A 26,275-nucleotide genomic window follows, 5' to 3' on the forward strand; every position below is an offset into this window, starting at 1 on the left:
AGTGCAGCTAACAACGGGAAAGACTAAACGAACATTTTATGAAATACTTATTGAATAAATTCCCTTCGCGCTAAAATAGAACAGAAAGTAAACCCAAACCTAACTTGTAAATAATGGATTTTACTGTTTAATTTCTTAGTTATATTAAGAAAAAAAAACTTTATGAGTTTACCTGAACATACTTTTAATGAATACCTACCTAATTGAACCATTTTGCATATTTTTTGCTTTATTTGTATGAATGATTAACGTAGTAGAATCTTGCACTGTTTACGTTATTTAATCCCCCTCCCCCCCCTCCAAAAAAAAAAGAAAGAAAAAAAAAAAAAAAAAAACGTGGCCCAGGAATTTTGCGATTTTCGTTTTAACGAAAAAATTCAATTTTTATTAAAAGTGATACATTGATACATGGATTAGCAGAAGATTGCATATAATTTACCCATTATAATTCTTTTTCCTGAGTTTTAAATTCATATCGATTTACCACAAAATAGCGAAAAAACTGTTTATATACGTTTTGCGCATTTCATACGAATTCCATGTCAGTCGTATTTCGTTCCAGTTGTCCTAAATACTTTCAATTGAATCAAGGTAATGAGATATATGCGAAACACAAACACCTGCACAATTTCTGATGACGTCATAATAAGCTGCGTAAATTATGAAACTATATATATGGAGAAGTGCATTTCTATGTAAATAAATCCCCAGGTGCATATATTTGTAATGGTATCCATTGTTGTGGAAACTTGAATTGTAATTGAACTCTATTTGGCGTTTTTAACATGGAAAGCGATAAGCCACAGGTGCAGCCCCTGATAAACCGCGCATTGTTGAATTAAAGACCAGCACACCTGTTAATGCTCTATATATAGGTAGTTGTTTTGTTCTGTGATATACATTTTAATTACTGAATTAAAATGCATTAAATTGCAAATCTCAAATTATTGATAAACTGGTCAGGTAACCGTCAAACGTGGACAAGAAAATGGAATACTTTGAACAGAAACGTTCTGCAGGTTACACATTTGTATTCAATTTTAATTTAATAAACATGTTTTAATAACTTCTGTAAAACACTAACGGTATAGAAAAATAAAACGTTATTGTTATTGTTTATTCGTCACGTTCGTTGTATGGTTATGCTATTGACTTCCAAATTATAATAAGCGCATAATAAAGTATATTGTATTACAAAGCTAAAACATCAACCTTATATTTCTGTGAAATTAATATAATTGTAGATTGAGTAACTATGTGTGTTTTATTATCAGAAAAGTACAATGTTTTTGGGTGGTTTTATTTTTCAAAATATTTAGAAAATGACTAAAACGGCAAGCGCAAGATGAATATTTGACACCTTCTACGTGAAGACCAAGGACGTAGATGGCGAAGACAGACAGATAGATATACGAATAAAGCTGTCAAGACCTTCAGAATTAATCGGACAGGCAACTGCATGCAGAAAGTCTTTATTTTTCTGTCTGTATATTTAGCACATAAATCTCTCTCTTAAAGACTCCCCACAGCTTTTACCGCCCAATGATAATAAACAAGTCATCAAAAATGATATACATTTGTGTGTGTATGTTATATACTTACCAAAAACACGAGTGTTACACGAGATTCCGATAATTCGCCTCCACGCCCAAAAGCAAGTCGACGAGTAAAGTGTACAATACATCACAGCCATACAACTTCTCAAATTCTTTTACCCATAAACCAGACGCGCGTGACCAGCACGCGATGTTTTTTTCCATAATTAAAACCGACAGAGATATCATTTTCCACCATTAATAGTAGCGTTACAATGTGCAAAAATCTTCATAAACCGAGAAAGGAAAGGCTTCACAGCTGCTAAACGTTTCCCGTGTTCCCATTGGTCAATATCCGGATGAAATCTGCATGACGTGTCCGGGTAGGATATTGTTTGATACCTGGTTTCAAGCGTTGAAATGACTGACGATTTAATAAAACATTGAGCTGACCTTGATCTTCTTGCATTTGCATATCAACGGAGAGAAGGGAAGAAAAAAAGGAATGAAAAAGAATCCGAACAATGGATTAATGCAGTCGGCTATCATTCGTTGATGATTAATAAAACAAATCTAGAGAACTCAGGAAGCTGTTTATTGTCAAGTAATCTGTAGCCAGATGTAAATATCTGTCATGGCTCCGCCTGAAGGAATGACGGGAATGTGCACAGAGGAAGGGTATTTCTGATGTACAATGGGATGATTTTAGAACACTATTGTTTCAGGGTTCAAATGTAAGCGCGTGCTGCTAGGAAAGTTTTGTCTTAATTAAGAAAGACTCATGGCTTAGTACGCTAAGAAATTGTTCAAATACCAAACCAAATCGTCATTTTGCGTGTAGAAAAAAATCTTATTATATAGTTTCTTCAGACACCGTACCTAATGTGCACATATGAAAAGTGCTTTTTCAAAGTGCGCACTTAATTACTGTCTTTGAGCATAAATTGCGTAATGAATATTCCATGTTGAAACTTTTAAATATGATTGCGTTCAAATGTACATGGACATTCTAATTCATGTGCCGACTCCCAATACGTAATAACGTAAGTTTTTGCGAACAATTTATCAACATACATTATCATAATAACAATGGACGAGAAATATGCAACAAATGAATAAACTAACTCTGTTTAAATTGGCGTTTGGGAGTCTCATGATCTTCCCTCAATTATATCAATTATTTCTCGGTAACAAGTTTAAAATAATACATAATATAATTTAAGTGTTGATAAGTGACGTCGGATCGTTATTATATGATTTTAATATAGTTCGTATCTTATGAACCTATGATCACTCGAAAACTCGTGTTTTAGAACGTGAAATTCCTAACAAGATGTTATAATTCTACTTCCGGTAGACGGGACTTTTAATTTGTTTACCAACTGCATCAACATGGCATTGATTTCCGCAAAACAGGAAAGGTTCATCGACAAACAGAGAATCGCTATCACAGACACCGGTAGTTCTTCTTTACAAGGTGTCTAGCCACAACACCAGATCTTATTAAAAATAAATGTATGGATGTGCTGGTTTTATGTACATCGTTACACAATAAAACCATTGTTTTTAGGCTTGGCCGGAGGTAGGAGTGAACGCTGGAGAAAGGGAGAGGAGGGGCGTATTTGTTAGTGTTAGCCACAGGGACCCGAGAAATAGTTAAACATGTATTTGGACCCATCCTGTAGCGTTTTTATGAAGGAACGTATTAATGGTAGCTTAAAATTACATTTCATGTACTTTTCATTCTAACAAACTGTTATAAATTATAAATGTAATGCTTCAAATCCATAAATTCAGATAGAGGGAAGAAATAGCATGTATTTGAAAAGCGGCAACTGATCAACGTCACGCAAAACTTTCGGATAATATCGGAAATCCGAGTTGCATCACGTGACCAACATCGGCATTACCCGTATCTGAATAGATCGGAACAGTTAGGAGACTTCCAAGCTATTTTAAACGTGTATACGAGAAAAATCAACATGTTAATCTAATATTAAACTTTGCGAATACTAACTTCACAAATGTAGGTAATATGGAAAGTGTAAAAGTCAGAGAGGCGAAGAAACATATGTAGAAGATATCGGTTGAAAAATTTGAAAAGAGACAATAAAGCTTTATTAAATGGAGAGAGTTTCGCAAATGAAACCATTTACATCTTTATTTATCTTACTAAGACGTTTTGATTTCAGTAGGTTAAAAAGCATTATTTTCCTAGTATCAAAGACATTTGCTGATTTAATGAAATAGGAACGGTACTTTATATTGGGTTAACTCGACTTCACAAATAATCCCAATTGCTACTTTTTACAAAAGTAACTTACAAGTGTGAAATAAATTCCAAATCCAACCACCATTCGCTGTGTAACCTCTATATCTTCAATATCTACAATGATCTGAAAGTGGAATAACATGACGTATTGCGGTGTAAATTCGACATAGGAAAGGTCGTGTCCAAATACAAACAAACTACAACCAATATCCATGTCCCTGTGATAGCATTGACATCAATTTTGAGTCACGTGATTTCTAATTCGACGGGAACAAAGATGTAGTGTTAAATAAATTTTTGATCTTAGCAGACCAAGACTCGGTCAGCGTCTGCTTCACTCTCGCAATGTTTGGCCAAACATTTTGTTCGAAGCTTGACCAAGAATTTCTGAAGGCACATCGTCAGTCAGTATTGGAACATTGCACATACTGATTTCAGCAAATACACTCAAGCGAATAAAGACAGAGTCAAATTTCACATGGAATAAACTAAGAATATTCATACTTTTCGACATTCTCAATTTTCAAGGAGTTACTATCACTGTCGTTAAATCCACTATCGGAACGTTTCCTTGCAAAATTGAAGACTCTGTGTGCGACCACATAATGGAAGGTAGTTTGGTATTGAATGACCGTACACTGTGAGTGACTTTAAAGTTGGGCGACGCTGTCTCTGTAATCTTCAAAGCCTCTACGGGCCTGTGATTGGTAATTATTCCAGTGGTAGATAAAACAGCAGTGATATTAACCCCTGGAACACCGATGAAAACCCACTCACATATGTTCAGACTATGACCCCTAAGACGATCGCATGGAGTAATATTCATGTGATGGACAGGGGTGTGTGGTCCGTAAATATAAGTCTTACATCATTCAAAACCATGTAATATTACATATATTGACTAGAATGTCAACATTTCCCATATTGACGTTGTGGTAATACCTAATTTCGTCTGCTAGAGCTTTGCCAATCCATGAATTAAACTATGACATTATTTTTGCCTCGCGCAAGCGCAATGCGTCACAGGTCACACTTAAAAAATGCTACAGTACGATTATACTTTTACAGTGATAAGGTATGACACAGCACCGGTCTGCTTGAACATACCGCGGTCTCCCAAAATACAAAGCGCAATCAGCCAAACGCAAAATATTTAACTTACATACATTCTCCGTTGAATTATTTCAAACTCCAAAATAATAATATAAGTATATTATTATATTAAAAGAGTTTGGAATAATGAAAAAAATGCAAAATGTAGATATATTAATAATTAAGTTATTGATGTAGTTAGGGATAAAAAAAAAACTGCTTTCCCTTCTACTAAAAATGTATTTAAGTGTACTCCGATATTGAATTTTCAGACAAGAGACGACAGAGTTACCTCCCCTGCGTTCAATTCAGTCTGACATAGACATGTTCACGTACATAATATTATGCATGTACCTGTATTACCGCTTTTATCGTTATTGTATTATCAACATAAAAAAATATATATTTATATATAATTTGAATCAAATATGCTACTGTAAAAGACACAAATGGAGAAACATATGACTCAGATCTCGTCTTAGATTACCATTGATGACCATTTGTATCCCACCAAACCCTCAATCCAGAATCCTTAATGCATTTAACTTAACTATCAATTTTCTTTCCTTTTCTTACAGATATACCAAAGAAAATTATATACAAATAGTCGTTACGTTAATCAAGGGGCCATAACAATTAAGTTTATAATTCCTACATACATGTATGTCCACAGGGACTTGTAACAGAGATAGCCTATTTGTATTTGCAATGGGAAAATATCACCAGAAAGTGAAATGAATGCATACAAAATTTGTTACAAGGGAATATGAGTGCTTTTGACCTAGATTTTACTGGACAGGCAAAACGACATCGGTGATATCTGACTGCATTTTCCACGTTCATAGTGAAATAAAGGTATGTTAATATATTATTTCGTGTCTGAAGTTGTGTTTTCCATGTCGAAAATTTATTTAAGAATATATTGGTATTAAATATGTACATATTTATCAATGTTTGAAGGAATACGGGCGATTTTTGTAGAGGCAGGTGTACCTCTTCCAAGCGAGCCGTTGGTTCCCTTGTCCTTTTATATAGTATATAGTACACATGTATACACAGCAGACTTTCTCACAACCTACGTTACAAGTCCCTGTGGACATATGTCTGATATCCCAGAGAAGAAATACCGATGGACAAATACTTAAAGCGGCAGATGAAAGTAGAAATAAACAGCTACGCGGCCATATACCACCAAAGATATTAACAGGCAGGTGTAATTCACTCGCTCTCAAAACATTTGACATTTTATCATTTTTCTCTAAATATTATTTATAAATGTATTAGCATTAGGCAATCCCGATAGTGTACGTACGGTCTATAAGCAAGAGTTGCATCCCTTCGACAATAATGTTTCCGACGTATGGTACAACTTACCCTGTGCCTCCAATCCTGTATATTGTGTCCCTTTCCTTCTACCCTCTACACTATGCCCCTACCCCATATCCTGTACACTGTACTCGCTACTCCTACCCACTGCCCCCTACCATGTATGTACCCTCTACCCTGTACCCTCCACACCCCAATCTACCCTGCCCCCTCTACCCTCTACCCTATACCATGTATGTACCCTGTACCTCTAACCTCACCGTCTACCCTGTACCCTGCACATCCCCATCTACCCTGCCCCTCTACCCTCTACCCTATACCATGTATGTACCCTGTACCTCTACCCTCACCGTCTACCCTGTACCCTCCACATCCCCATCTACCCTGTCCCCTCTACCCTATTCCCTCTAACCCTGCCGTGTCTATCCTCTTCTCTGCTTCCTACCGCCACCACTGTACACTGGTCTCTCTCCCCATACCCTGTAACCTCTTCTCCATACCCCTCCCTCTATCCCCTACCCCCACCACTGTACACTGGTCTCTCTCCCCATACCCTGTAACCTCTTCTCCATACCCCTACCCTCTATCCTCTACCCCCACCACTGTACACTGGTCTCTCTCCCCATACCATGTAACCTCTTCTCCATATCCCTACCCTCTATCCCCTACCCCCACCACTGTACACTATTCTCTCTCCCCATACCCTGTAACCTCTTCTCCATACCCCTCCCTCTATCCCCAGATACATCCTCGATACTCCAGGGGTTCCGATCACCTGCGACCTCTACACCCCTGAACTATATCATAGTAAAACTGGGGGCAACAGAACAGAAGAGGTAATTTAGTCATTTGATGTACATCAGATAAGCCGTATAACGGAACACTGTCGTGGACTGTGTGACTTTGATGTTAGGTGTCGCTCTCTCTGTAGTCTTCAAAGGAAATATTTGCTGGCCTGTGATTGGTTAAATGTTTTTCGCTGAGGTGCCTTCAATTTTACTATGAGATAGTCCAGAGGTGTAGAGATCGTAAGTGATCGGAACCCCTGGAGTATCGAGGATGTACCGTACGCTATGTGACGAGTATGTTGTCCTGTTTCATAAGCGTGACATACTTTTCAAGTGTGTAACATTTTATCATTGAAGTATTTGATTCTTACGAAATTTCACATCTCTCTGCTCCATTGTACTTTGCTACCCTCTCCCCTCGTTCCTGTCCTTCATACCCTGTACCCCGATATTTCATTGACTAGATTTAAATTATTAATATTTCGTTATCATGTCGTTGTTAATTATATTCTGTTGTCCTGCCTTGTTAAAATAGACAGAACGACATTTTTGTTCTATGGACAACGAACTATAAATGTTTGCAAATCATATGATATTTTGGAAACTATTCAATTCGGATTCAAGAAAAAATCGGCAGAAATTGTTCCCCTTCCTTCGTAAGAGAAAAACATGCCACAGTCCCTTTAATTCAATTCATTAATATAACCAGTATATCCTATATGTATTCTACAAGATGTGTAATATGTGCTGTTCTATATTGTTAATGCTGCTTACATGTATATGTACTGTTTATATATTCTCTACGCTACTGTTTGTATGTTTACGAGAATAAAATTTGTTTACAATTGTGTTTAGTCATCTGTATCGGTCTGTGACGATACATATATATAGGGATTAGTACCATGTAACCGGAAGGGGGGTAACTGTACATCAGATAATTGATCTTGTAAATATACTCATAGCATAGTGAAATCAGATTAACCTCCCATGTGTTTTTCAGAAAATAAAAATGAAATCAATTGAAATTTCGATGTTGTACATTCAATAAAACATCAAATTAATTTCTAAATGAAGCAATCCAATTATAAAATCTTTTCATACAAATGGTTAAAAATAAGTTTGTTATAGAAACGTAAGAGTTTAGAGAGGGAGAGAAAATGGGGTAGAAAGAGAGAGAAAACGGGAGAGGAAGGGTAACGGACTAAAGGGCTAAACTAACTTCCCTTCTGTTGTCGAACACAAAGCCTTCAGTTATGACATGGCATATTCCAGAGGTTTATATTACGACAGTGATTGTAACCCCTGGAATATCAAGGATGAGGTGAAAGAGTTAGCGATAGTAATTGATGATAGCTTCATTTTGGCACAGCTGATTCCTGAGTTATGAAAACATCCCGAAAAATAAGACAAGTTTAATGTTTTTTTCATTTTATTCTTTTTATTTCTATGTTTTATACACACCAACATCTGGTGAAGGCCATTCTCCGAGAGATAGGTGTCTTAAAATGTTAATTCACAAGACGTTCTATATCATATGTACAAGTATTGCTTAAATATCACAAATATCAATTATCTGTACAATATATACACATTCATTGTTGAATTATTAAAGCTGCTTTCACATTCGATAAATCGAATAAATCTTGTGCGTTTCTATATAATACAAAATGATATTTACACCGTTTATGAATAATTTCAAGTTTGATAAATTGTACAACTGTAATGTTTTAAAACAGGCAAACACAGTCATGGGAAACATAACAGAATATTAGCAGTTGGAAAACTTCAGTGTAAAACAAAATTCGCTTTCTATAACATAACCTTTGTATTCTTAGATATATTCATTTTTTTCTATATTCAACATACATGTAGTACACAAACTATTTGAAAAAAAATGTAATTTGTTTTAGATACATGTAATTAGAGAATATAGATCCTCAATTAATGTAGAATTTCGCTTCTTTAGATTGAAAAATAAGGCTTAAATTTAAATAGGTCTTATTTTATGGAGCATAAAAACATATTAAATTTAAATAACATAAACAATCTAATTCAACTTAGTCTTTAATATAATGCATTAGAGGTCTTTAATAAAATGCATTAGATGCATTAAAACGTGATTTTTTTACATGCAAAATTACAAAATGATATACAAATGAGCTCTTTGTACAGGGTATGAAATGTATACCTCGTTGTTATAAAGCATAATATTGATTTTATTAAAACATAAAATGCAATTTTATCAAAATACTGAAATAAGATATTTTGTAAAGTAGTCTTGGAGTTATGACGTCACGATGTTCATATCACAAATAACGAATTTTGAAAATAAGAATGTAATATAATGACGTCATTTAAGAACAATTTATCGGAAGAGGGATCTGATCGGTAGACTTCAATATTTCTCTATTGCGAAACTCTGTTTCCAAATATCACCCATAAGAATTCGCTGATTTGAAAACTTACACATGAAACTAATAGATAGAGTTTAAAATATTCGTGTTGAGATGTTTTGCTCCTCTAAATGGGTTGCAAATGCACTCTATATCTAAGAAAGTTGGTGGCCACTTTTCGTCCTTGGCACCTAGTTACCACTATGTATAATTAGTGTCTGCTTTTATACTCATCTATTCCAACACTGGTCACCAGGTGGTATAAAAGAAAAAATGGTTCCAACTTCTTTTGAAACAATAACGACGAAAAAAATGTTAGAGTTTTCTTTATCTCATCCATAATTGTACCAGAACTATTGAGAGTTATCGCTACTTCGAAACAGTTTAATCATTTGTTACAACACAGAATTGTTGCCTTATAAAAATTCTCTTTTTTTAACTTTATTTAAGTTTAGATGAAATGTATATACAAACATGACTTTGTGATAATTAATAACACTGTAACAATGCGCAATGAAATTGTTGACCACAACTTTAATTCATTGTCTGACAATATGTACTCCTTTCACTGCACTAGAGATGTAGATATTGTGATTTTTGACAGTATTGGGCACTTATTTGACTTTGTAAAATTAAAACATTAGCACTGCAAGGTAGCTTTTGGTCGTGAATAACATATAAAAAGTCCTTCTTGATTGATTCTTGAATAAAAAAAAACATACCAAAGATTCAATAAAAAGTCCTTCTTGATTCGTGAATAAAAAAACATACCAAAGATTCAATAAAAAGTCCTTCTTGATTCGTAAATAAAAAATATACCAAATATTCAATAAAAAGTCCTTCTTGATTCGTGAATAAAAAACATACCAAAGATTCAATAAAAAGTCCTTCTTGATTCGTGAATAAAAAATATACCAAAGATTCAATAAAAAGTCCTTCTTGATTCGTGAATAAAAAATATACCAAAGATTCAATAAAAAGTCCTTCTTGATTCGTGAATAAAAAATATACCAAAGATTCAATAAAAAGTCCTTCTTGATTCGTGAATAAAAAATATACCAAAGATTCAATAAAAAGTCCCTCTTGATTTTTGAATAAAATAAACACACCAAAGATTCAACAATGAGATAATTGAGGTAGCGGATTTGGATACATTGTAAATATTTAGTGGCCTTGAAATTTTAATTCAATATGTTTAAACAAAAATTCAATTGATTTTATTCAGTAGAAACGACATAATGTATAATGTGCATATCTTACGGCATAAACGATGACGTACGAATCAGAAGTGAAGACGTTGTGCGAATGTAACACTAGGATTGTGTCCGAAGAGAAGACACTGGATGAAGTGATACATGTTCACACACCGAAGATATTCCAAAGAAACATGATCGGAGTCAAAATACTTCAAATAAGTACTATGTATCTCAGTTTAAAGTTTTGGAAACCATCTTTCACTTGGCACTTTTGCTACCATGTGTCCAATATGTACTAATCAGTGATTTGGCGTCCTCGTAGCTGCCTATTTGATACCACACCACTAAACTATGCTGGACTAATACCAACATTTTAAACAACACTTATTCCGATGTGTTGTTTTATTTCTGTTTTCTAGCTTATTATTTATCATAGAATCTACACTTATTCCGTCGTGACGTATGGTTTTGTCCGGCTTATTGCTGAAACGCAAGTCATTCTGGCATTTTGTATCATGTCCGTGCGGTGCCTACAGCTAGAACAACAGTTATTCCGCCAAGTTGCTTCATGACGATTGTCCAGCTTAGTATCAATTCATGTCGATTGCTCGGCTTTCGGTTGGGAAAATGAACACTTACTCCGATGTATTGTTTTAAGGCGATTATTCAACTGAAACAACACGATTCCGGTATATTGTTTCATTTTCGTTATCCAACTTACTGTTGAAATAACACTTATTCCAGAGTGTCCGTTGTCCAGCTTATTGGTGAAAGTTATTCCGGCATGTTGTATATATAATTATGTCCTAGTGTGTCCAACAGTCGAATCAACAGTTATGGTGGCATGCCATAGCGTGTCGTTGTAACAAGACAGTTGGTCGAGAACATTCTCAGGTTTCGTATATACAATAATAATTTACTTATGAATAGGTGACAAAGGTATATCATTATCCTGCATTCCACAAAACTCTCGTATTTCTTGTAATTCTTCAGCAGCTCTGAAACAAAGGAAACCTTCGTAAGAAAACCCAATTGACCTCTTATCATCTTGTACAACTAGCATTCATAAATATGTTATAATTGAATCCTGATATGAATAATCGATGATCGATGGCAAATCATTGAAATCATACCTAAATCAGCATTCTATTTAAGATAGCATTGCATAGTATTACTTACCTATATATTAAGTGGGCTTTTTTCTTCTTTGCCCTACTTTAGGTTAAAACAATAGAAAGCCTAATATATAGGCAAGCTGAGAAGACTAGCAAAGCTTGTTGAGCAAATCATACATATTCTCATGAATTTGATGATAATATATAACAACGAAATGACTCCTACAATTAGTATTCTATGTCTTACTGGATAAAAATAATATAAAAGAGCAGTAATCCACTAGTTTACCTGGATCTACAACGATTCCTTTGAAAACTGACCTTAACATTTCTGATATATCTCGACTGTCATAGAGCAGCATAAATGCTAACTGGTTGGTTTGAAATATTTCACAGAAATGCAGACGAGATATCCCTCGATAACAACGAGACAATGCATTTGTCATGATAGTCAAACTGTCCGCACAAGTGACCGAGTTCTGGACATACAACGACAGCAGCATCCTATTTAGGCAAAGATGAACGGACTCAATCCATCGTTGACCCTGTGAAATAAATGAAACAAAAGTTAGGTATGTATTTCGTGATGCAAAGATTCTTTCTCTATGAAAAAGACATTGTTATTGACATCATTCGTTTTCGTGAAAAATAACGACATTGTCAAAAAACGCAAAAATACTCTTTAAAAGAAGTGATTAATCTATAAAAAAATTGCTCAAATGAGAAAAGAAGTAAAATTCATTGGAATTGTGAAAATTGAAATTGCAAGCTTAGGGAAGCATGAAAAATGTTACAAAATGACTATTATCATATGCGAATTTCTTTGCTACACAACACTTTACGCGAATCACAATGAGCAATATACAATATGTTTATTGTTTTAAGGGTATAGTTACTAAATAAATAACAAAACGTATTGTTTGTTTCAATTATTTTCTATTGTTGATTTTGATGAGCTTGGTAAGAACAAGATACAAGAAAGTCAGAAAAATAAAGCTCCAAAAGCTAAGGTAACAATTCACTCAAGAATTGCGGAAGTTTTCCAATGGGCGCAAACCTGCAGTAATTTGACCTCATTTAATCTTCTACAAATTTCCACGAAATGACGCAAAGAACATTAGTACGTTGTTTTGATTTTTTTTTATTCAATATGATCTCAATCTAGCCAGTTATGCTAATATCAATGTGAAGTATAATGTTTCAAAGATGTTCAGATGTTCTATTTTGTTATTATTCCCAAGATAAAACAATTTTACTTTTACTTTGTAAGTAAATATAAGTTACACTTATAAAGATAAATCAATAATAAAATAAAAACCATAATTCACCAATATGAAAATATGAATAATTATATCTGGAAACTATAATAACCCCATGAAAGGTGACAGACTGGACTTTTGTGTGTGTTTTTTTTATAGTACGAGTGACTACATCAAAGACGAAATAATATATCCACGGTTTTGTGGCGTGTATAAATTAGTGAGATTAACTGATAGAAGTTTACTAGGCCCATCTGTGGCCTTATTCACTGGGTTGGGCATCCGGAAGATACAACATAGGAAGTGTTTAAGGCTAGATATATATGTAGGAACGACCTTCTACTCTCATATCCTCTCAAATACTCGTTTATTATCTCCGTACACTTAGTATACAATCACGGTTATTTCGTTCATTTGAAACTCGTTTATTATCAGCGCATGCTTATCATTTACAGCTGAAACTGATTTACTATCACCGTAAATTTAGTATTTACAGGTGCAACTCGTTAACTCAAACTTTTTTAAATCGCATGTTTAATACGATTTGATTGTTCCTATTTAGACTTTAAAGATGCTTTTGGTGCATGCACAATCATGTATTCTATGTGAGTTTATTTTTGTCTCAGTTACTTATTTATATATATATATATATATATATTACTTTAAAGCTACAGAGTAATATTTAAACAAGGGTGCCAATAACAGATCACGGTGTAATGTTTATATTAAAATAGCCGGTGCATATTTTTTGTTTCTTCAATAGAGTATCACGTAATTAAAACAATCATGCCTTCTGCAATCGCAAACCACTGAAATCATCTTCATGTTTGGAAAAAAGATTTAATCAAATGAAGAAAAAAACAACCTAAAAATGAAAAACTAGAAATATTACTAAATATAAAAAGATATTGATAATACAACTTACTTGTAAGTCAAAGTTACCGTAGTTTTGTGGACGAAAGAAACTCTCGCAGAAGTTACGCTCGGGGTTGGCAGCAAAACCACATCTCCCACAAGGAAATCGTTCTTCGTAGCAGTCGAAAAATTCACAGGATCCTATATCAGCCTTCCGCTCACATTCTGTGTCTCGATCTGAATAAAACATTTATGAACTATTAATCATGTAAATTATTTTGAATAGAGACTTTCGTGTTGAAGATGATCCACCGCCAACAGAACATAAACGATACATTTAAACAATATTGGGACTAATTCGTGTACCACGTGATACCCGATGACGTTTGTGCAGCACTAGTATCTCCAGTGGTGATGGGACGTAACTTTTTGTTATCTTCCCGATGAAATGACGTTAGCGCGGGAAATCTTTTAACGTCATTTCATCACCAATAAAAACATTAGTCCCGCACAAACGCTAACGGGTATCAGGTGGTACATGCAATATTCTTATTGGTATTTACTCATGTAAACGTGTATCTGGTAAACACAGATATTTTGGGTAATCAAATCATTACAAAACATATCATCCTTGATTTTTCCGTGGGTTACTATCACTGTAGCATATGCATATTATCTATCTAGTGCAGGGCATTTGCGCAGGAAATAAGTATCTTTATCTTAAGTTATCATACGAACGAACGAAACTTAATGTGCAAATTGGCGTTGTTTCTACAAAGTGTTAACTACTGTGTTTGTCACTCAGCTAACAGAGTATGGTTCTTTGGCTCAGTCGGTAGCAACTTGTCGGTAGAGCCGTAGATTTTCACACCAGATACCCCGTTTCGCTTCCTGGTCGGGACACGCGACAGGAATGTGTATTTCCCCTGGTCTTCTACTGTGTATATAATATAAGTTTTTACGGAATGAAACAAAGACGAGACAAATTTCTTTTCATTTTCTTATTGTTTTCTTTTTGTAGAGCAAATATCAATGCTTCTTGATTATTTCTTGCATTTCATGTATGATGTATATTCCTTTCTTATCATACCATTTAGAAAATTCAGATGACAACCCGTCTCGTGCGCGCCATTCACAATTAGTAGATAGGATTAAAAAAGAACCAAGGTACTATAAACCATATATGCAGATACACGAATAGCACATGTATGAAACCACAATATAGTCAAACAGGTTAACTAAGATATAAAGACTAACATTTTTGAAAATTCTAAAATTCGCAGAGGTGGGTCATATTTACATTTGACATTATATAAATTGAGCGATTTTGCCATTATGTAAAGGTCATATGATCACGAAGAATATATTGTATAATAAGTCACACAGAATGTCGAATAACTATAAATGTTTGACTGACTAATTCACTGTAGCTTTTCTGGTCTTCCTTTAATTGACGCTCGATTTCGTTGGTTGGTGGATTAGATATCGTTCTATTAACAGCAAGGATTATGTAAGAATGACCTCCCTTGTATGCAAAATGTTGCGTGTGTTAAGTGTGTCGAGTTGTGATCCTTTATATTAGTGGAACTCTTGTACTTTTAATAGTGCTATCTCACTGAAACATTTCTGCAGATACACGAAAAAAGTGACAACGGGCACACCAGTCGTCCCAATCCCTTTATACATAGCGCTAATCAGGAGCAGTTACTATCATTTTTATAGACTAGTGTGTCTCAGCCAGGAGACAGATCCCAAAACCTTCCTCACAACAGCGAACGCTCAACTGAAGGCCAAAAGTGAAGCCGAGTGAAGGAAGACGTTAGGAAGAACAAAGTAAGTTTGGAAGAGGGAAAACTTTGAAATCAGGAAGTCATTAGTAAAAGAGGTGGCGTCTAAAATCTATATTTTAAAACATTTCAACACAGTTACAAATGCATGATTTTAAAGTAGGAAATGGCACATGGAGTGTATTAGATTTTAGAAGAAACCAAGAACTATTGAGTTGTTAAAAGACATATTTGGTTTTTTGATCGCGTTCAACTTCTTTGTACTACTCTTGTCTACTGTGCATTATGATTTAACATGCGACCTAAATAACAAATAAATGTTTTTACATTAAACGGTTGATGCAATTTTCTTTAAATTGAAACTTATATAATACCATTTTGAGGGGAATTTGAACCGTATCAGTCATAAAAGTAATGCAATACGGTAAAGAGCTTGATGTCTATGTTGTGTTTTTCCAGAATATCAAATTCTGTCATTTTCCTTGGAATTGCAAGTACAATAGACAACAACTGCAGAACTACCTATCATGTGGAGACCATGCAGTGTAAATGTAGGTGAAATATACACCTAACATAAATATGCATCAATGTGAAAGCAACCAACCTCATCACATATCTTTTAAAATGGACACAATTAAAGAATATTTCACAATGACTTTTAAATTGGTATCAGAAACATTCATTAGTATGAAATCCAATGGTAAGTTATTATGCCATTCGCCATGATAACATAGTTAACTTAAAATGATAATCTCGTTAGAAAAAAACCTTCTTGAATTCCTTTTTATGTATTCTTAGTTATTTTGATGAAAATTACTAGGTAGTTTCAAAGTAATATATGACAACATTTAGCAAATCAAAAATAAAGTTTTGCAGTGTTTTTCCACTGCATTCCTTATCTAGTTGGTAAGTGCTGATTATAAACAAATCAATATCGATCACAATTAAAAAGAAAAAAAAAATATTCAAAGGTGCATCAGATGCATAATTGCAAAACGCCGAAATATTCTTTCCAAACAGCCGTCCTCAAGAGGAAGACACTATCAAATTCAAACAGAAAAATGTTTCTCCTTTTACGACAAAATGAGAGAGACATTTGTACTGCTGAAATGTTCTGCTAAAGAGGAATTTCTAAATTCATCTGATATTTAAAAAATGAACCAAACAATATTAAAGTAGCTTTGCATATTTTTTTTTTTTTTCAAATATATTATTTTGATATTCTCGTGAATGCATTTGCATGACCATGGGATACTATACTTGAGCAACCTACCTCTGGCCGGTAGAGATGAATCATTTGTACAGCGAAGATAGTTTGAAAATCCTCTTATTCCGAATCCAAAGTCTATGAGCAGTGAAAAGCACAGACACACTACACAATATTTCATGTTTTTCGAAATGCATGGAAGATCTTCATTGAAATTCTTTGCAGAAACAGGGCACATTTGTCGTAAAACATCAAATATGTTTAACCTGTTCAGTGTGATGGTGGTCTAACAATGGCCGGATGTGTTCACTCTAGTCATACGTCACTTAGTAAACTTGTATAAATATATAAACATGTCTTATGAGAAGACGCTCTGTACCCTCAACGCATGCATATCGTCTTTGGGTCAGAACTTTTTGCTGGCGATTTTTAATCATTGAATAATATTTACTTCTATAAACATAGTTGGGTGCTTCAGCCCAATCTCTTCCAGTGTTTATTTGAAGAAGTTGCAAGACTAGGTAGAAATTTCAACAAAGGTAAAGCGCACGTGCGTGACCCGCACGTGAGAATGGTAACATGCATTGTACGTTGCACACGTGGTTTGAACAGAACTATGTATGATTTATGCTCGTTTTGGTACCCAAATAAGTAAGATTTTCCAGTAAGTATAATGGTTACATATCGTTGTAGCTTCAGTTGAAATGATAACCGTCATAAACATGTATAAATTATGAAAATGTGGAAAGTTTATCAATATTGGCCGTTTTTGTTAAATATTCACTGAGAGACCACAGAGCGCATACACGAACAATCTAGATATTTTTCCTAATTGTATCTATCTAAATAAGTTAGTACCTACATCCTCACAGCAAATATTAAGTTTGTTCAAGAATGCGCTCTATTGTTACTTAAACAATAACTGTCAAGTATAGGCAATTAATGAATATCTGGTAGCCGCCCTTTTATTAAATGGCGGCCTCAGAAGCATCCACCATCCAATGACTTAAATGATCTATTAGCCATTGTTTTGTACCCTTACAGACAACACAATTGTTATTTGAATCTTCTTTTTGCATTTGTCTACCAGCCATTTACTGTATAAGCTCATCTCTTTGTACCCCTAGACACATGCCAGCATAAAAAGAAACTTATATTTGTGTCCCAAGAAGCGTCCTTAATGATACTGGGTCGGAATTACCAAAACCAAACGCTTAAACAACACGTTTTGTTGAAAAATTGTATTTTGATATATGATAACATTTTGTCTATTGTCCTCAGATTTTAACAATATCGCCACTCGGTCGGCCCTTCTCCAAACACTTTTTGGGTATACGTCACAAAAATAACTTGTCCCTCTTGTTTACATTGTTTGAATGACATCCGATTGTCCATTCAGACTGACCACTTCCTACTAATGACCACTTCCGTTTGCTACTACTGACGATATCCGTCCACAACTTCCGGTCATTCATTGTCCGGAATCTATAGTAAGAGAAAGTCAGATATATACATCTTCATAAACGTGTGTGATTCAAGAGAGAAGCGGGAATTTCAAGAAGAGACTGTCAATGGTTCGATCAGTATCTGGCATTAGAGCATGTTATTTATAATATAGCAGACACATATATATAGAAACTATGCATGACCATTTTGACAACGTAGAAAATCTGTAACCTAAATTCGTGTTTTTCGGCTCATAATCTTGCAATCGAGACATGTAGATACAGATGTAATTATAGAAATAATGAAAGGAATAACAGATTATGTAGAAACTGTAGACTCCCCGAAGTAGAAGCTCAATATCCTTTTTTTTTATTTATTTATCCAAAATTTTCGGATATTAATAACTATTTTTGACGGGTAAAGCCATCTGTTTACAAAGTTATTGAATTGCTTGTATTGGACATCTAATTGAAAAAAAAAAAAAAAAAAACAAAAAAAAACCAGTAGACCCATTTAATCAAACAAAGAATAAAATGAATTGATATCACATCTTTTTCAGACCGAGGGTGCAGATATCAGCCAGAGATATGATATTGGGTTAGCTGGATGATATGACGTGTGATAAATATTCTAAATCTCTCCTAAATACTCATTAATATCTTCTTTTTTTTAAATCGTACATTGTATAAAAATATGTTATTGAACAGAGGATTCACTTTTCATTTAATGAATATGCTGCTGATTTCAGTTTAGTGTGTATTGAATCATATAAAGGAAGACTGAATTATTTTTAATGATAGAACTAATACTGACATTATAAAGAAAAGATATTATAACTTAAATTCAAAAGATAAGAATGGAGGATGTAGCAAATTGTTAAACTATACAAGAATATCTTAGCTTTTAAAGGTCGCATGTTTCGGGAAACAAACGTTCTTCGGACAATTTACGGCACTCAACAAATCTAAGGTCGAATAAAACAGAAACAATAAAACAAAACAAAAATCGACTGACTTATGACCAATCACCCCTTGAAATTGATAATGAACTGCTCTGGTCTTGAAAATAGAAGAGTTCAAAGATGTCTGCAGGGATGTCAAAAGTCACACAAAACTAATTTTAATAATAGCATAAAGAAAAAAATATTCTTGGCTGCAAGATATGCCAGAGAATCAACTATATAGTGTATTGTTATAACATTGGAAAGGTTTGAAAGTCATTTGCAATAATTCAGGAATTTATGACATGGGGTCAGAGGATTTCCACAAAGAGGGGGTCAATTTAACTACGGTTTTTATGGAAAAACGTTGGTACATTATTTGATTAAAGCCCGATGAAGGAGATTCTTCTTCCCCAGTATTCTATGATTTTACGAATTCTCTGGTATTTCTACAATTTGTGAAATCCGTAAACTCTTTAAAACGTAAGCAGTTGTTTTAGCTGACAGATCGAAATTGCACCACAACTGCTGAGGTTACCTCCCCTTCATCGAGACACTTTTTTAATTTTGACACAAATTATGACGTAGATGAAAGTGCAGATTTCCTGTATATTTAGATCGATATTGGCGTCATTTGAGGTCGAGTGGTACACGTGGAGTGTTTAAATTGATAGACAAAATGTGGCGGGAAATGACGATATCCGAGATATTTTTAAGGAGTGCAAATTAGACAAGGAAATATTTCATTCGAAGATTAATGCGTGTATACTGAATGACTTACATGTATACTGTGTAAGATGTTAAATTATACAATATCGTCTCTGTTCGCAACAGTTATTGGAAATTAATTATGTGCAAAAATACGAATGGCATGCTGATTTCTTTTAGGAATAGGGAGTTTTCTTCAATTCTGATAATTGTGTATAGTCCGATCCATCCGCGATACTCCAGGGGTTACTATTACTGACGCGGGTATAACGACCGTAATCCGTGGAATATCGCGGATGAGAACAACCAAGAAATAGAAATTGAAAATAAATAACGATAAAATCAAATTATATAAAGATGAAATAAAGTAATATAACGGTAACACCAAATAAAACAATGCTAGATGTAAATCAAATACATGTATATATACAAACGTACATGTACATTTTTTTTGTATATCACAAAATCAAATAATGATGAAATTGATTGATATAATGATCAAATCAATAAAACCATGAGAATTTAAAATTAAATAATGGTAGAAGCAAATAATATATTGGTAAAAAATCAAATATTGATAACATGATACCACATAATGATAAGATAAAATCATATAATGATAAAACCATAAAATATTATAAAGACACAAATTCATATAGTATATTTGAACCAAACAAGACAGCCATGGCGTTCCATATCATTTTATACTGAAGCAATTAACACATTCATCTAATGGGTAAATGTTATAACATATAACCATTTTAAAATGTTTTGAATAAATATCTGAATTCTGAAATAATATTTTAAGACAGGATTTGCACTTATGAAATTCCAACCGTACATCTCATTCTATTACCCTATTATTTCATTATAATATAGTTTCAACTTTCATCCGACGCTTTAGTGTCTTGCAGAACTAAAATAGCAGGAAGTGTAAGCGGGGTTTGTTTTTGTTGGCCATACAAAATTATCATTGGGGTTTCCTATTCTCGGCAACGTTTTGTTTGTTTTGCTTTGTTTGTTTATTTTAACGTCCTATTAACAACTGTATGCGATATGTTGCGTAACAACTGTATGCGATATGTTGCGTGTATGTTGTGAGAGATGCGTGTTTTGGGAGACTGCGGTATATTCATAGAAGAGCTAGGGTAAACTTATGTCAAGTTTCAAGTTTTTTTATTTTCCAAATGCAATGCAGCATATAGGTTTAACCGATACATAAATACATAATACAATGATCATTGTTATGTTTCAAGATGGCGGAGGATAATTCCGATATACTTCATAACAAATTAAACAAAGTGACTAATACATGAGTATGATATACTACGCCAGATTAATGAGAATTTTCCTTTTTTTTCTGTTGCCTTCATCATATATTTCCCCAACAAATTTAAGCTTTTTACATTTTTAGATGAAAATAACATAATTGATTTATATACACTTGGGTGTTTGTGGTAATAAGTTTTTATAAACTTTTTACGTAACTCAGAATAAGCAGGACATAGTAATACAAAATACATTTCATCTTCTACATCATTTTTGTCACAAACAGAACAAAGTCTATCGCCTCTGGGAACGGCGTTATAACGGCCAGCTTCAATATGCAGAGAGTGGGCTTGCATGCGATATTTACTCAACATTTGTTTAGTTTTAGAATTCAAAGGTTTCTTTAAATAAAATTGAATTTCAAAGTTATCAACAAGATGTTTATAAATTTCACATTTAGAAGACACGTCAAATGCGCAACGCAGTTCCTGAATAAATCTATCATGCAAGCGCTGATATTGAATACAATTCCAAAAAGTGTTTTTCATTTTCTACATTCTGAGCAATCCAAATATTGTTGAAACCACATCTACCTAAATCATTTTTTTACATCATACAACCAATTAAATTTCTAATTAGGCTTTTTTATAATGACTACAATCGGTATAATTATGTACGGAATGAGCGCAAGATTACCGCCTTGTTGCCAGATTTTCGTTTATTACGTAAAATCACATCAATTTATTATCTCACCGGGCACACAAGATAAAATACTATTAAATTTCAATATATTTCGTACATTAATCTTATGTTAGTATATGGGACTAAATCCACAGAAAAACAACTTCTTGATATTTATTGTAAACATGCCAAAAAGAAAATATGAATGGCTTCTAATGACATTCGTTTTGCATGGACTGTGGGAAATAGACAATTAGCCTACATACACGTAATAAATATTATGACGCCATAGTTAAAGACACCATGACGTCATACTTATTGTTTTGATTGCATTTCGGGATCGCCCAACTCTAGCCTAGCTACGAGCCTTTATTAACACTTTTTTCTTTTATCTGCGTACAAATCAACCAATATGGGCTGCAAGTTTACTAAAGTTAGAAATCCGAGGTCACGAGATGAAGACGAGAAAATGTCGGAGATTATCAGCAAGAGTTCAAGTTTCACAGACTCTAAGAAAGATCTGGAATGTCACATTTCACCAGCTACGAGAGACATTGTAGAAAAGTGTCACCAAGCTCTGTCCGCGGCAACTCTGACGGACGATGACGTGATAAGTCTAACCATGTACCCACCAACTTCCATGGACGAATATTCGGATGTACAGAGCATGGACCTCGAAAGTGAAATGGACACCCTATATCATCGTGAGGATTCAGATGATTTAAGGCAAGATGGACTCGGGAGCGAATGTTCATCGATAACAGGAAAAGGTCGGGGTTCCATTACCCTCTCATCAAAAATGTACAACTTCTTCCGAGGGGGAATGCGGAGCAAACAAAACAGCCAAGACGAAGCGTCAAGAGATATTGACACCGCGACAGGATATGAAGATGATGTGTCATCGAGTGGATGGGAAAGATCGCCAACCCCTACACGCCAAGACATGAAGAAAAACATCCTTCAGAGAACAAACAGTAGGCTATGTGACTTGTCACAGATGGTAGCCTCTAAGCGAGGGATCCGTGAGTATGAAGCTCTAGCATTGATTCACGACATTATGGATAAAAGTGAGACGTCTGATCTCGACATAGAAGACGATGGAAGGTCTTCTTCCTCCTCATCCAGCAGTGAGGATTCCATTTGTCCCCCTCAGCGCAACTTCCGGGTTTTAGCCAGACCCAATGCCGCAAGAGGAACCAGGACCATCGCCAACGCGACTCAAGATCTGGCGGATATGGCCAACCGTATCGTAGAATTTGAAGCAGAAGTCGAGAACCTTATTGACAAGCATGCAGTGGCTACCAGAGATTACCGAAACAGGCAACTTCGACCACTGGTAAGTATTGTTTACAGCCATTCAAATTACGTGATAAATACTAATACAGATATTTATAGGCTCCTTGTGTAGTATCAAAATTAAATTCTTATTACGGAACATTGTTTGTCCTCAGGGAGCACGTGGGCCCCGTCTGCCGTCCTTCAGCCTCCAGTTCCAGGAAGCGAACACGAGTTCCGGTGCCGCCATGGAAAACGGAAGTAGGTACAGCAAACATTTTGCCAATGCCGTGACCCGTCCTCAACTGACAGTTCAGGGACTCTCAACAACAGATGACCGACTTGTACAGTGGATGGTCAGTCAGCAGAGGAGGGACTCCGAACGGCGGTAAAGTGAGGGACTCCGAACGACAGTAAAGTGGAGGTAAGAAATGTTAATGATGCACGATAAAACAAGTCAAGAACTCAACAAAGTCATATACAGGCGGGGGAGTTTCATACAAAACAATCTCTTTGCGTCAATTGGAGATATTGAATATCTTTCACAAATGAATCGGTTACAACTATCACTTGTTTGAATACTTGAATATTTTATTATAGCATCAATGATTCCATGGATACTTATGTAAGTTTATTTTATTTCAGGATAAGGAGGAAAACATGTAGACAATCATGGGGTCATGTTATGGACGATGAAGCATTTTGCAGTATCAGTGAAGAACAGGAAAAATATCCATATATTGAAGCGCATATACAAGTCAAATACAGGGGGGAAAATGTCTGATATCTTGGATACATACATGTATATGTATGTACTCATGTGGTCATTATTTACATACTGCAACGTCCAGTGCATACACTTTAGAAAGCATGGCATAATCTAATTTAGTCTTTTCCGAAGACTGTCAATTATGTGGCTAGATTCATCAGAGACGATGATCAAATTAGTAGCGTTAATTAATACTTGTGTCGTATTTGTTATCTTGAATTAACGAATAATTATTAGTACCTATGGTAGCTCATTTGACCATTCTGTGTAATGTACATACACGTGTAATGAATTGTCAATCTGCATTCGGTGGGCTTCGTTCGTTTAAACCCATTTTGTTTGAATGTTTTAAAAGATATCAATAAAATTGTCTTAAACAAAACAAAAAGAGTTATGGTTATTCGTCAATCTTTTTTCTCAATTCATCTTTCACCTCTTATTTCTGTTATCAGACGTAAAATAAACAAACCTTTTACAAAAATATTGAAATAAAACAAATACACATCAAAATATATACAGTTAAACACTAAAATAACCAATTTTCATATCCCTGTGACTAGAGTAACTAATTCTCAGGTCCCTGTGACTGTTTTTTCTGAACCCGAAGCCAACAAGACCATTGTCACATAGTGACTGAAACTCTAGTAGAAACACTTCAAATACCAATTTACCTGCAGCGCTTCTCTTGTTTGCTCGGATTCAAATGTCAGCAATTGTCTCTCCTTGCTTGACTTATTTTTTTTTAAATAAATTAAAAGTTCAAATTTCTGTAGATTCTGGAACGATCGATCTTTTTTGGTCACAAATGAGTACAGGAAGCTCGGGAGCCGGGATACAGTTCACGGTGATATATGATTAAAACGATGAGATATTCACGTGAGATTTAAATTGGAATGATTAAGTTTCATTCAAATAGAACTGGCACAAATCTAGGACAATAAAAACTCAGTCAGCTATCAGGGTTGAAGATGCTCTAGCGCCGACAGAGCATGGCGATACTCAACTTTTAACAGTAATCGATGTTCAATCATGTGTACATCTGTGTCTAATTAACACAAAAATACATATCTAATAATATCTTTTGTGTTGGTGCATGCGCAATAAGTACTTCGTTCCATATAGGGCTTAGTGTCATTTTTTTTCCTGGTGAAACTTATTATTTCTAATATTTTTATTTTGAAGTAAAATTAAAAACGCAGTCTTTCCATTAATGATAATGCATTAGTGTCAAATAGTGTAGAAACATACTTATTCATCTGTTACTATTTTAAATAGAGAAAAAACACCACTTGTAAAACAATTTAAATATGAACTGCAAAAAGGAATAAGTTATGCTGTGTTTAAGATGAAGCTTTATATTCATCCGAGAGCCTATCTTAGCGTGTGATCATGACGGAATTCTAAAGTAATGAGTTAACAGACAACAAAAACGTAGTTATTTAAGATTCTTTCGTATACTGACGAAAACTTTTTATAAAGTCTGAGATAATCTTATGAAAATAATTTACCCACAGTACAAAGGGTAGCCCACATCATTCTTGTCTCGGCCAAAAGGTCGTGTGCGTAAGCGTCTTTTTCAGTAATTCTTAGGTGTGCGCTAAGGTGACGTCATGTGGTCCTCTCTTTTTGACGTTTTCAAAAGGAGATATATACTGTTTTGTTTACAAGAAAGAATCTTACACTTTTAAAAATCAATTTGAAAATTGAGGTTTTCTGAGCAAGCATTCGTTTTTATTATGTTTTTTTTTCTCATTTTTTTGTTTGTTTGTTTGATTCTTGTTTTTTGCTGCTTGTTTCTTTTAGAACAGTGATATTTATTTCAAATCGTTCACATAAACATAAATTTATTGTAATGACGCTTAAATATAACGCAATTACAAAATCTGGTTATATGTATTACGATTTTAATTTCATCGAATTCTTTATGCAGAACAAAGGAATACTGAAACATCCAAAAATCCAAAAAAACTATACAGTCATTCACAGTTCGCAACATATTGCACACATGGGAGGCCGTTTTTAAATTACCCTGACTATTAATAGTACGTTACACCCAATAAACAGAATCAATCCAACTTCCGGAAATAAAATGTCTTCAAATATTACACCACGCCATCGTAAGAAATTTTGATATACGGGTTGTACACAAATTCATTACTAAGACAAAAATATACATTGTCTATCACTTAAAAACCTTCGCAAACGGTATGCTTCTATTTACCCCGGTATACAAAGCGAAGTGGAGCGTACAGCTAAATGCTTGTTGTGGATGATTTAAGAAACAAATTGGCGCCATTTTATGAGATCGCCTACCGTAACTGATGCGGGTAGCAAAAAAAATTACGGATTTGGTCAATTTTGA

The 26,275-nt window shown here is 34.4% G+C and overlaps 3 protein-coding genes across 3 annotated transcripts in view; 1 reads left to right on the plus strand and 2 right to left on the minus strand.

The window, feature by feature from the left end:
- LOC138328527 (delta-like protein A) overlaps positions 1-1,925 on the minus strand; it is a 47,761-nt gene extending 45,836 nt beyond the window's left edge. Inside the window, exon 1 of the mRNA XM_069275370.1 lies at positions 1,603-1,925. The gene's annotated coding sequence lies outside the window, so the exon portion shown is untranslated. The remainder of the gene's footprint in view (positions 1-1,602) is intronic.
- A 6,512-nt stretch (positions 1,926-8,437) lies between these two features.
- On the minus strand, positions 8,438-17,140 carry LOC138328528 (uncharacterized). Its single transcript, XM_069275371.1, has 4 exons — positions 16,892-17,140; positions 13,902-14,068; positions 12,039-12,262; positions 8,438-11,600 (listed from the first exon to the last, which is right to left on the minus strand). The coding sequence occupies exons 1-4, from the start codon at positions 17,061-17,063 to the stop codon at positions 11,519-11,521; spliced, it is 645 nt and encodes a 214-aa protein (XP_069131472.1). The 5' UTR covers positions 17,064-17,140; the 3' UTR covers positions 8,438-11,518.
- Positions 17,141-22,182: 5,042 nt separating this feature from the next.
- On the plus strand, positions 22,183-24,238 carry LOC138326954 (uncharacterized). Its single transcript, XM_069272923.1, has 3 exons — positions 22,183-23,205; positions 23,321-23,568; positions 23,790-24,238. Exons 1-2 carry the CDS (start codon positions 22,282-22,284, stop codon positions 23,534-23,536), a joined length of 1,140 nt encoding a protein of 379 aa, XP_069129024.1. The 5' UTR covers positions 22,183-22,281; the 3' UTR covers positions 23,537-23,568; positions 23,790-24,238.
- Positions 24,239-26,275: the final 2,037 nt, after the last annotated feature.

Source organism: Argopecten irradians, chromosome 7, assembly GCF_041381155.1.
Source record: "Argopecten irradians isolate NY chromosome 7, Ai_NY, whole genome shotgun sequence".
Taxonomy (NCBI): Eukaryota; Metazoa; Mollusca; class Bivalvia; order Pectinida; family Pectinidae; genus Argopecten; species Argopecten irradians.